General features: G+C 36.6%; 1 protein-coding gene across 11 annotated transcripts in view; it reads left to right on the top strand.

Moving 5' to 3' along the window:
* cadm1a (cell adhesion molecule 1a) overlaps window positions 1-13,274 on the top strand; it is a 311,796-nt gene that overhangs the window by 26,290 nt on the left and 272,232 nt on the right. For 2 of the 11 annotated variants that reach the window (XM_026938563.3, XM_026938560.3), the window contains exons 1-2: window positions 3,367-3,549; window positions 3,750-3,877. In XM_026938563.3, the coding sequence (XP_026794364.1) occupies window positions 3,805-3,877 (73 nt within the window). In that variant the 5' untranslated portion in view covers window positions 3,367-3,549; window positions 3,750-3,804. Of the gene's footprint in view, window positions 1-3,314; window positions 3,550-3,749; window positions 3,878-13,274 lie in introns of those variants that run through there. The other 9 variants (XM_026938557.3, XM_026938559.3, XM_026938556.3 and 6 more) reach the window with 9 other exon arrangements.

Below are 13,274 nucleotides of genomic sequence, written 5' to 3'. Positions count from 1 at the left end.
ACTTGATCCAGCACATGCATAGTAAGTGATCTACAAAAAATAAACCAAGATGCATTTTGTGTTGCACAAATATGTTTAAAATGCACAAACACGCTTGCTTATCATTTATTTGTAGAATCAGATGTATTTATCACTTCTTGTGCATTTACGCATCATATAGCACATGTTTAAACAGCTTGCAGTCATTTGTTCATTTCTGAACTATTTATCAGTTTTTGTGCATTTTTGTGCAGTTAAATCCATGAATGTGTGTTGTTTTTCACGGGCTCTGCAGCTCTATTTGAACCTTTACATTTTATACACTGCTTTACATTATAAAATATACATAATAACATTATACAGAACCTAAAAGCAGTATTATAACCTACACTTTATGTTAATAGTTTTTATATAATAATCAAAAATTTTTTAGGACCAGTAAGGACAAAAACATAGCAATTTAAAGGTAGCCTAATTCGCTGAAAAAAAGAGGACCTGCAGCACTTATAAAGATTAAGCTGTTTGTTTGAGCATATTTCTGCTGTGATTAAATTGAACTGCATTAATTGTGAGAAATGTTTCAAAAATCCACAAATGAATGTAGGAGGTTTAAACATGTGCCATGTGATGCACAAATGCAAATTAATTGATCCACGAATAAATCATAAGTGAGGAAGTTTATGCATTTCAAGCATATTTGTGCATCTCATTTTTTAATTTTTATTTTTGTAGATCACTTAAGATTTAGTTGTTGAGCTTGTGTTACTTTTGTGGAATTTGTGTTATTTATTTGCAAATTATGCAACAAAACTCTCCCTGTAGGCATGGCAGGCTGAAATTCTCGGACAGTCAAGCATTATCTTTATTAATAGGTCCACCCGTGCAGTTTTTGGATGGATCTGATCAGCAGGGTCGATCCATGAAGTTGACCTATGAAGTTTTACAGTATTTCTGCTGAATGTTTAATATAAACCACAAGTTTGATATCAGACATACATTTTTAATATTGTTCTCTTTGTTCCATGATATAATACCAAAGTGTAGCATTTTCATTGTTCTAAAAATATTGATTATTTTTAGCATTTCCTGCAGAAAGCCAAGCCAACTCAAAACCCAGGGACAAAATGAGTAAAACACTGAATGTTTAAAACCCAAAGCAACTCTCTGTCTCGATCACAGCCTATCTCTTGCTCTACCTACAGCGAGGTTTTTGGTACCTTACCTAACCATAGCCTTTCACTTCATCTGGTTACTTGTTCATTCCTGAGGCTAATAAGAATTACTGACATAGGCCTTTAGCTCTCTTGTCAATGTATGTTTGTGTAAACTGTGTGGTCTCTGGCCTATTGGTCTGGCATATTGATTGAACCTTCTGCTAATTTCTGATCAGAAAATCCTTATCCTTATCCAACTCACGGTTAGATTTTGCTATTGACTTACATAACTACCAGAAGTATTACCCTAATAATTTTTTTACAAGCTGATTGGGGGAAAAGTGTATTGGCAAAGAATATTGATACGGCTGACATGATAATTGATACCTTCAGTCATTGCGTGGCCTATAAAATTTGTAGTTGAGGCCTGTATAAACATCTCTTTAATTCCTCTTCATCTCAAGACAATCAAAGCAATTGCCCTGTGAGCCACTGTAGTGAATTAGCATAATGAGCCTCCGAGGGTTGAGCTACCTGCATTACCTTATCAATTTGCAACGGTGGCTCCAACCGCGAGTCAATTTCAAAAAGTGCCCAATTAATTTACTTAGAAAGTCAACATAATTACGTTGATGAGAAATCCCTTGTTTTGCATTTGGGCAGGAGGGGGTAAGTGCAGAATAGGTAAATACTTTATATGTTTGAACTTAAGAAGAGATGTTTCTGCGATACTAAGGCATAAATACATGTAATATTTTATTTTCTTGTATATTGGTGACTCCTTTTCACCAGTACACCCTCTATTATGGGAGCCAAAATCCTTTATTTGGGTATCTTATTTATTTGGGTTTGCTTCTAATAATGCCATATTTTTTCTTAACCTAAAAGATATGTGTCAATCATGAGTCATGTTTGTTTGTCCACTGCGTTGATTCATTTTAGCTGATTCAACTCCTCTGGTAATTAGCAGTCCTTCAGGGGTTGAATAATCTGCTCTTGGCAAAAATCAGAAAACCTTGATCAGCGGTGAACACTACTGAACACTACAAAATATAAGCTATTTTTAAACTAAAAAATATTGCACTGTGTAGAGATATACAGTGTAATCACATGAGAATGTTATACATTACCGAGATTACAGTCACCCACGTTATTTAGCATAAAAAAGAGGATTAAATGTATACACAAGTGTCTGCTTGGAATAAAAAGAGAAACCACTGGTTAGAAATAACCAGTAGAGGCGCTCTATCTACTTATTCAAAGTGGTGTTGGCCGAGTCGCAAAGGAATCGATTCCTCGTGAATTACTCATTTAAAAGAATCGATTCATGAACACGAACGACTGTTAAAAAGAAGATGATTTCTAAAGTGCTGATGTGCTTGACTTGTAGATTTTCAGATAACAAAGATAACACGATTTTAAGATATGGATGAATTATTAAAACTGAATTGTAACATTTTAATGTGGTTTTTGTCATAGATAGGTATTACCATAAACATTATTATTGAAAACATGTTATAAAATGAATGTGTGTAAATGTCAATAATATAGCCTACACTTAAGTTCAAGTTTAATATCAAGTGCACAAGTACACTGTATGATCTGACAGTAGTAATTCATATGGTAGGTTTATATTAATGCACTCGTAAGTTTTTGGACAATGCAAAGTCTTCAGGTTCCATGTACCATGACAAGCTGCATTTTATTATTATTATTTTTTTGTCTTCAACTTCAAGACAGAGAGGAAGAAAGATACAGTAGTAAGGGAATGACTATTTATAGCTTCTGTAACATAAATAATAACAGGAACTTGTCTCACTGATGTTCCACAACATTACATGTAACTATAAATGGTTAAAAAGCACAGCGTGTTGTTCAATATGAAATTAAACATTGTAAACGCAGTGGTATATGAGGAAAAAACACTCTGGAATGTACTGTTATTTAGAAAATAGCATCACACCATTTTGTTGTGGATTATTTTCCTACAAGAGCACACTATCAAGTGTTCTCCTTATTATAGTTTAGTATATACAGAGTATATATGATGTATGCAGCATGTACAGTGTCATATGGTTTACTTTTGGATTTAAAACAACAGCAGCATTCAAAGCATTCATTAGCCTGATTGAATCAAACGGGTTGCTTCGAAGGAGTCGATTCAGTTAAGCGAGTCGCGATGACCATCACTAATGCAAATTGCTATTGTGCTGCACCATTGTTTTGTCTTCTCACAGGACCAGCGGTCAGACCAAAGGAGGGATAAGATACCGAAAGTATTCTCGATACACACTGACTGACCAAGGGTGACCAAAACACACCTTTCTAGAAGAAAACTTTATATGACTATTTATCAAACTCGCCTTCACTTTCAGTGTTTCCTGTCTGGTTTTGTTGCTTTGGTTGATACGGCATAGTAAGTGCTTGCGTCATTGCACTATAACATTAAACAGGACAATTATTGGCGTTCAAAACAAGGAGTTTGTTGTTAGGCTGTGAGAAACGCAGATTGTGAATGTGCCGTTGTTCCCTCCTTCCTCCTCCCCCACCACCACCACCACTCACTCACTCACTCACCCACTCTCTCTCTCTCTCTCTCTCTCTCTCTCTCTGAAGGTGAAGCGACTCCAAACTCACAGCGGCGTTAGTAAAGAAGAAGCAGGTGTCCAACATGGCGAACGCGGCCAGCGGAGCTCTTGCAAGTCTCCTGCTTTTATCCACGATTGCGGCAGCTGTTCTTCAAGGTATACTCTCACTGTTTACATGTATCCCTTTTTTTTTTTTTTTTTTTTTTTTTTTTTTTTGGCGTTGTCTTTTGCGGATTCTCTGAACAGAATCTCAGAGCGGCAAACAAGCAGCGGGGGCGTGAGACACACAGCGCGCGCATAAACACTGCCTGGATGCGCCATATGGATTGTCATGATGGGGGAAAAAAGTAACTTAACGATAAAGAGTTGACGAAACAATGTTGTTCTTTCTGCATGCTGCGTTCGCTTTGGTTATTGTGGGTTGTTGTTGGATTCAAAGCGGGCAGATGTTGCTTGGCGTATGTAGATGGGCTGTTTTATTGTAGCCTGGCTGCATGTTGGCGAAGTGAGAAAAGAAGAGAGAAAGAGTCGTGTGGCATGGAGTTGGCGCTCGGGGTTCTTTACTTCGTTCTAATGCAACTATATTCTCTAGTCGTTTCCAAGCCCGTAAATATGATGCGAGCTAGCGATGCAGTCATTCCTGATGAATTGGACAGTAGTAAATAAATGCGTTGCGTTTGGATGATGGATGGCAGCCTTGGGTTAAATGGGTGATGAGGAAATGGAAACGGAGGTGCTAATGCGGCATGATCGGAACCGACACGAACTGAAATGGTCCGATGGCGCAGCTGATGCTGTGCTTGCTCGCTGTGTTGGATTTTAACGTGGTCAAAGTGCGTGGTTAGTAATGTAGAAAGCCAAACTTAGGCGAATATGCAGATATGCACTGACTGTGATGGCGCGAGCGTGTTAGTACCTTCTTCATGGAAGCTGCACAGGAATTACTGTCAGATTTGCTGTCGGTATGGGTTTACATGAAGCTTATTGCCATGTCACTAATCATTTTTCTTTTCACTTTCTATAGCGGTCTCTCTTTTTTCTGGTATTGCTTCAAAAGCCAAACGCGTATGCTACTTTATGGAAGTTGGTGTGCAGTGTGTAGCCCTGTGATGATTCAGTTACAGTGCGACACTGAACCATGGAGGTAAAATACGCTGTTATTGAACTCCTGCGAGGCAATTTTGCGCTTCCCACACTTCAGTCATGGCTGGAAAGGAAAAATATAACTGGTAGAAAACACAAGGCTGTGACAGTATGAGATAATGTTGTAGGCTACTTCGTGTTCTCCAGTAATCGAGTAGCAGCTCTCTTCCGAGGAGCGCGTCGAGTCTATGGCATTTTTCCAAAGCGTGTGTGTGTGTGAGAGAGAGAAAGTGAGACAGAAAAGTGCCTACCTGAGTTCATTACGTGTGTTTTAAACACTGCTGTGTTCACTCAAAGCAGATGAAGAGAGAAAGCCCTCATTCTCGTGTTTTCTCTGAGAAAGTCTTACATAAACGCTTATTTTCCCTCAGGACGAAAAAAGGGTTAAAAACGTCGCCGGTGGTTCTTTATTCCGGCGACAACACAATAATAACTCGCACTTTGAACCCTGTACAACACATACCCTAGGTTATAATTAAAAGAAAAGAAAAGAAACCATTATTTTTGTAGTTTTTTTTCCCCGAGCTATATATCCAGTCAGGCTAGTTTTAAAACGTTAGCTAATTGGCTAACGCCTTCATGTGGCGCGAGCTGTTAAGGACAAGTGGTGTGACGTAGCCAGTCCGCTCTTCTCACATCACCGATGATCGATTATAATTGAATATTTAAAGTTATTTATTGGTTGTAAGTTTTAAGAGTTTTCTTTCTATGAGAATGATAAACAACATGGCCCTATTAAGTTTTATAGACGCCATAATATTGGCTGTATTGTGTTCATTTAGCAGAGCGCGCGCAGCTTTTAGGTGTCAGCAGTAATTTCTGATTTTATGAAGACAGTAGGCCATCACAGTTGGAAACAGACATCACAGGCAATTAAAAGACCATTAGTCGGTTTGCTCTCGCTCAGGGTAATCGGCTGTGGAGAGAAAAATAAATGGTTTAATGCATGCACGAATTAAACCTGGCTGATTTACTCACAATATTCACAGGTTTGTTAGCAAAACTCACAGGAGAAGTTTGGACTGCTGAATCAGGGCAGTAGTTGTTGGGTCAAAAAAAAAAAAATCGAATTGCAAATTGACCACATCACTTGCAGCTGAGTTGGCTTTGCACTGGAATTAAGTTGGCTTTTCACTGGACTTATGACTTGTATGGGTAACAAGGACCAGAAACTTCCATGCAAATCACATGCTGAAACCATCACACATGCCTCAGTTAATTAATTGCAAAGGGACTCACTTATGAGAAATAGAAATGTGCACAAGTGCATCACATGGCTGAAATCCGTATTTCTGGGATCTCTTGATTGGATTTGTTCAAAGGTTTCGCCTCAAATGCAGCTATTCAGCCAAGAGTGGTTGAATTGGTTTTCTACATCTTAGATTTGCACAGGAATTATGTGCACAGCAGTTTAATATTTTAGGAGTAGGACCACCAATTAGCTCAACATAAACTTCAAACCACATCGACTTGTTAATTAATTGCAAAGTGACTTGCAAATGTATCTTCTGTTACTGTGTGACTTCTAAAAATTCCTTGATTGACTCATATTTAAAAATGTAAATTCAGATTTTATTCTGTGAGTTTATGAAATTGTTCATGCAACGTGGTACTATTATCTGACTGATATGGTTGATCATTTCTGGTATGTTTCTTTACATGTTGCATGATGCTAACAGGTTGTCAATTTCTATTAATTGTTATTAATATTATGATTGTTTTATTTTTGACAAGTATGTCTCAGCTATGCGACTACATTTTTCTAACAGGAAAATTGTCGAAATCTGATTTTCTCCCTGAACCATTCCTTTACTCCTATTGTTTAGTCCCCCATGGTGATTTTCTTAAAAGTCATTTGCATATGAAAGACATAGACCTCGATGTTTAAAAGCTCTTCTTTAACAATAGAGCTAGCTCCTAGTTTCAAGAAGAATCTCAGAATGGTGGTCACTGAGGAATGTGCTGAGCTGAGAACACAGAGCCAAGATTAAGAACAGTGTTGAATAAAAGTACAACGTCAATAGTGACCCTACCTCTGGGTGTGTGTGTGTGTGTGTTTGTTAGTGCTGGGCCTAATCTACAGCTTGGGAAGTGCCCCTGTGTGCGTAGAACTTATTTAAGACTTGCACATGTTCTTATGGCAAATGAAATGAAAATAGTTTAAGCAGGTTGCTGTTATTAGACATTTCCTCCCCTTTGAAGTGTGTAGTATTTGTTTTGCTCCACTTAGCTGTCAAACTAATGCCTTACAGAGTGAAAATGAAAAATGGCTGGGGGAGCCACAAATCCACATAAGAATATTTTGGGGATTACAGCTGGAGTCTGCCATGCCTGCCTTGCTTGTGATTGGTTGTGTTTCTTCAGAAATATAGGAGAGGAGATTCTTTATTTTTTCCCCTACTATTATAGCTAAACATAACATTATTTTCAAATAAATTTCATTCTCTACAGTCCAACAATAATAAAATAAAGCCATGACACTGCTTTAGATGATTGTCTTATTGTTTCTTTGGGCCTCTGCAACAATATAGTTTAATTAGATTGTCTTTCTGAATAATACTAAGCTTTATGATGTAGAAAAGAGAATTGGCTGTACTATTTCTTTAGTATTGGCACTGTAAGGTAGAAAAATATAGTCAATAATAGTAGCAATAGAATAATAGATTTGTATGGTGAAAAAAGCTTTTTTTTTTTAAAAGAATAGATAAGAAATGGGATGATAAGGACCTGAGCGGACTCTTGTCATTGACCTATTCATGTCTAATGTGCACATTCCTGGAATAAAGATGTATCTTGGCTAAATGAAGGCAACATCAAGACTTGACCATTATGCTCCAAAGAGACCTCAATGACCTTCATTTCAGCTAAAAAACTTTTTCTTTTTCTACAGAAAATAAATGTATTTAGACGTGGTGCCACTCGCCTCGGTACCGCTGGCCTTGAAACTACAGTTAAGCAATTATAGGAACTTAATGCAGCCGCTAAAAGGTGAAGGTGCATAAGAGTTGCCTACACAGCGTTAACCAATATTGAAGCATGTTCAAGTGTTTTATTGGTACTTTCAGCTCATATTTGAGGCACATTAATAAGACCTTGTCAGTTTCTCAAGTCTCAATCAATGTGTTGCCACTTGTACTGGCCACTTCCTGCCAGATTAGGAAACGTGATGGATTGAGCCTTAGCAAAGTACATTTATTTCAATCAGTGAGCCATTTAAATGGAAAGTCATTTGCACTTCACCTATTTACAAGTACACATGATCAGTCATTACCAGAAATGCACCTTCCCCGCTTGCTGGAAATTGGAACCATCTTATTAACGGATGGTTTAAATCAGTTCTGCAGGTAGTTAATGAACTGAGGAATTGAATTCTGAAATGCAGCGGCAGGAGCAGTACAGCCGCCCACCTAACGCCCCAGCTGGAGAGCAGTTTGAGCGTGATGCTGTAGTTTACCATACATCACATTACTGTTCACACTCGCTGACTTCTCATTACAGGACATTATAGGGGAGCATTACATTTACATGCCATGTATAAGTTTTTTCTCTTTTCTATTAAAGTCAGTCATATTTTACTTGGCACTGCAAAACACTGGGGAAGGCCATACAGTCAATATCATAACCTATGAATACATTTGATATGTTATTCTGTATACACATACCACAACGCTTTTGAATTCTCGAATCTGATGACTGACTGTAATTCAAATCACAGGTCTAGATTAATGCGCTCATTCTAATACATTACCATTTCTAGCAACAGCTACATACATAAACGTAATAATAAAAAGATTTAAAAAATGCATTGTTATTTAAGAAAGAAAAATACAATCGCTGATTTCCTGTGACGAGAAGATTAGTTAACATTAGCACTACATTTACTCAATTTAAATTCAGTAAATTAAAGAAAACAAATAAATAAAAAGTAGGATTTCCTGATTACCTCTCTTAAAAGAAGAGCAAAAATAAAATAGAAAAAGGTCCCATAATGCTTTATTTAATGTTGATCTGGATTTTTTTTTTATATTGGTGATAATATAAACATGAATCATGCATCATGTTAACAATTCATAATGCGAAATAAACAGCTGTAAAGTGCAATGCAATTTCATAAATAATTCTGACAATGTCTATAATGCATTGTAACACGATATCAATATGTTTGTAGTTGATCTTTTATAGAAAGTGTTTTCTGGTCAGTGATAATACAATACACACTGATGACAGTTTGCATACAAGTAAAATATTTTGCGGACCCTATTTTACCCTGAATGGCTTTTTCACTTCGGGGGACAAAAGACTGTGTAAATTTTTTTATACATCTACCACATTAAACTCTTAAACTCTTTTAGTTAGGATAAAATAAAGGAGGAATAAATAATAGTATTTAGTTGAGCCTACAGGTTTGTGAAATGGCTTGACGTTGGTGTTAACAGTGTAAGACACTCTTTGGAGAGGATCTGATCGGGGGCTTTAGTTGAAATTGTACATGATTACAAATAAAAAGCACACAAATAAGTCATGAAACTGAATTATTTGAATCAGACTATGCACTGCTTTTACAAACATGATTATATGATCATATAGCAATGGGCTCAGCATGACTTGCTATCAAGGGAAAAAGTCATTTCACAAATGGATCCATTTATCTTTGAATTGGATAAACATGGATTGTGTTGTTGCTGATAAGCTCCAGTGTTCATATCATTTCTTGTAGTACATTAAAAGTTGACTATGCAAAAGAAAATATTCAAGTTACACAAAACCATTAGCCTGTTCTATTAAAGGCATTGTTGGTCCGGTCTTTCTGCGAGTATTATAATACCATGCAAATAAGCATGCAAATAAAAATGGTTTGGATGTGGAGGGTTTTGGTTCCTAAACTATTGGTTGTTCTCAGTCTTTACTACCTTTCTACATTAAAAAAAATAATAATAACAAAGAAGTAAAAAAAAAAAAAATTTTTTGTCAGACTTCACTGAACATCTTTACATCATGCAACAGTCTCAAACTGTGCAAATTTTGTATGTTCTGAAATGCTATTTAAAAAAAAAAAGTAGTCTTCATTACATATTTAAGACGCGAATGTTAAAATATTGGACACTGGAAGATTTATTTATTTTATTTATATATATATTTTTTATTATCAGTATTTCAGGCATACTGTTTTAGCCTTTTTTAAACTCACAGACAATCTATTTACTTCTTAATATTTGATATTTAAGAATGTGGATATGCATATAAATAATTTATGCCTGAAAGGGTTAAAGCCAGTTTTTGTTTACCAGATTCTGTTACGTTTAAATCTGATGTGAAAGATTTGGCCCCCACACATCTGTCAGTGGCCAGGAGAGAAATGTAAACTAATACCTTGTACTTGATAAATCACTTTTGATAACAGAAGCTGGAGATGGAAACTAGAATTACTCGTATCATAGATGATAACACATTAGAGATTCATGTGAATGGAGGTTGTAGGCTCACAATGACTAAAAAGTGATTATCTTTCAGAATGGGATATTAACTTTTTAATATGAGGTGCACATGAGAGTTCAGTCTAGATTTCCCCATTTAGCACATCAGGGTTTAGATCAGGGGCTTCTTTGCTTAGTGTTACTGATCTTTAACGGGACTAAGATTTTTGGCAAGTCTTATGTTATACAGAAAGCAGATTTTTGCTCTGTCTGTCCAGCCTAGCTTAAGTAAAATAAATGTTCTTGATAAAGCAAAATAGGTCATGTTGTCATCTTTCATGCCTGTCAGAAATGCAGCGCGGGAAACTCACATGGATGATCTTCACTGCTCGTCTAAACAGCACCACAGGAATTCACTGTTCTAGAAATGTCATCCCTCAGGTCACCAACAGATTAAAAATAGCCACCGAGTTTGACGGCTGAGTACACTGTATCCCCTAGGGGGACATTCGTCTTGTGTTGTGGCGTTATCAGAGCCATGTTAGGATTGCATTTACTGATTAGTGAAGTATTGGGCATTTCTGTGAGGCACGCAGACACAAAAGCTGATCTGGGAATGGAAAACTACTGGCTGTGATTTTGAAACCTTCACAAATTTTATGTGAGGCTTTTTGATATTGTGATTTCTTTTTCATGAAAAATTAACTTAGAAATCACGTGGCATCTTCATAAGGACTTCATGACACATGTATGAGCATTTAATAACTTATTTATAGAATACTGCTTGATAATGAACACAGCATGATGACATTAGATGCTATCCTTAACATGAAAGTATTAAATAAGGAATAAGGCACTTGAGGGTGTGCTGTTGTAGGAAAATAATAATTGACTATGGGATGTGATGTGGCCTGGTACAGAGCAGATATAATCTGATTATTTTCCTATTCCTCTTATACCACAGTAATTTGCCAATGATTACAGTTTTCTTTGATTAAAGAACAATTCATCATAGTTTTTATCCATTTATAGTTACACTATATATTGTGGAATTCATTCATTCATTCATTCATCGTCAGTAAGCGCTTTATCCTGGTTATTGTTGTGGTGGATCGGAAACCTATCCCTGGAACACTGGGCACAAGGTGAGAGAATTCACCTTGGATGGAACACCAGTTCATCACATGGCACGCACCACGCGCACACGCATTCACACACTCATTTACACATAGAGGCAATTTAGCATAGCCAGTTCTCCTACCTGCATGTTTGGGAGGACATTGGAGATCCCACACAGACCCAAAACTCCCTTCATAAATGTTAAATAAAACATCTTTACAGAAACGTTCTCCAGAGCAACAATTCTATTTGTCTTCTTTAAATAATGACACTTTAAACAACCTTTTTCTCATTAGGTTTAGATTACGTGAAGTATCCGCCGTACAAGTCCCTGTGAATTAGCTGTTACTGTAGAAACGATAACGTATCGCAACGAGCACATTAATATAAACCTGTGATTTGTATTACAGCCAGAACTAGTGTCTATACATTTTTCTAGGACATCCAGGTTGTCATATTGCAATGTTGAACTCTACTGTTACTCACAGATTGAGTGCTAAAAACTATATTTTTCCTCTTTTTCCTTGTTAAATATGTTGGTTTGTTGATAATAAATGGCATTAAACCTCAGTTTTTTTTTAATGTGTCACTGCTGTTTTCCAGGTGCCTTGTATTGTGCTATCTTTTTTGAAATATTACCCAGCTGTAGTTTGAGCAATACCACTGAGGGCCTAACTGAAATTAATGGACAAGGCAAGCTGGGAAATGAGGTCACGGGTGTCTGGCAACCCGTGTATGCATTTAAGTGTTGAGGGAACGAGTTGTGATGACATGTTTGTGCCATCGCATGAAGTAGGAGGAGTTGTTTTTGTGCTGTGTTCCTGGAGGTTGGGAACTCAAACACATATTTGTTTCTGCAGCTAAGCTAGCCTTGATGATGTGTTCCTGAAAGTCTAGTGAATGTGACTAAATGACTAAATCACTGGCATTCAGACAAGTGGAAATTCAGTGGACTAATGAAAGGATTTGTTTAGAACGAAGCCTTTTATCTTAAACAAGTGTCACAAGCGATACACGATTGTGCCTGGATGCATTATTTTGCATAAAAGCGCCCCAAGCACTCTTTCCCACTTAGTTCTACTTAGCTCTCTGACAGCCGTACCTTAATGCCGAGGCAACAAATAATCAGCTGTGAAATATAGAAACTGATGATGCGTTATAGAGGCTTCTTCGGTGCTCAGTAAGAAAAAAAAAAAGCCATAGGCAAATTGTTTTTTTCGTCTCGTCATAGCGTAGCGTTGACTTAATCCTGCTCTACGATGGTTTGCGTCATGACTGTCTCTGTGGGGACGACATCATGCTGTAAAAGCTCTCCAGGCTTAAGACCTTATTTATGTAAATATGACTACTTCAAGTAGTAAACTTGCTTTGTTTTTGTCGTGTAATCCTTCTTATTTTCAGCATTCTAAACACTGTGTGGCTTAACACATTTGAAGATCTCTAACACTTTCCTGTGTTTTCAGTTTTTGAATAGTACACATAATATATATATATATATATATATATATATATATATATATATATATATATATATATATATATATATATACATATACATATACATATGTTATGAGTAAAACATGGTCAGGTCATTCTGTTACAGGAAAATAAGAAAGGCTGACTCATTCAAGCTAATCGTGTGGACATGTTACCACCCTGATGTGGATTATTTTCAAATAACAGCACATCCTGAACTGTTTTATTCTTCTTATACCACAGAAATTTGCCCAACAATTGTAAATTTTAATTTATTAACAAATGACCCATTGTGCTTTTTTTTAACCTTTTTTTGTAATTACATTTAATGTTGCAAAAACAAATTGGTTCCTGTTATCACTTACATTATAGCAGTCATTCCCTCACCAGCCTTTCTTTTT

Source organism: Pangasianodon hypophthalmus, chromosome 15 (genome assembly GCF_027358585.1).
Source record: "Pangasianodon hypophthalmus isolate fPanHyp1 chromosome 15, fPanHyp1.pri, whole genome shotgun sequence".
Lineage (NCBI taxonomy): Eukaryota > Metazoa > Chordata > Actinopteri > Siluriformes > Pangasiidae > Pangasianodon > Pangasianodon hypophthalmus.
The sequence above is the reverse complement of the archived record's forward strand: the minus strand, read 5'-3'. Positions and strand labels throughout refer to the sequence as shown.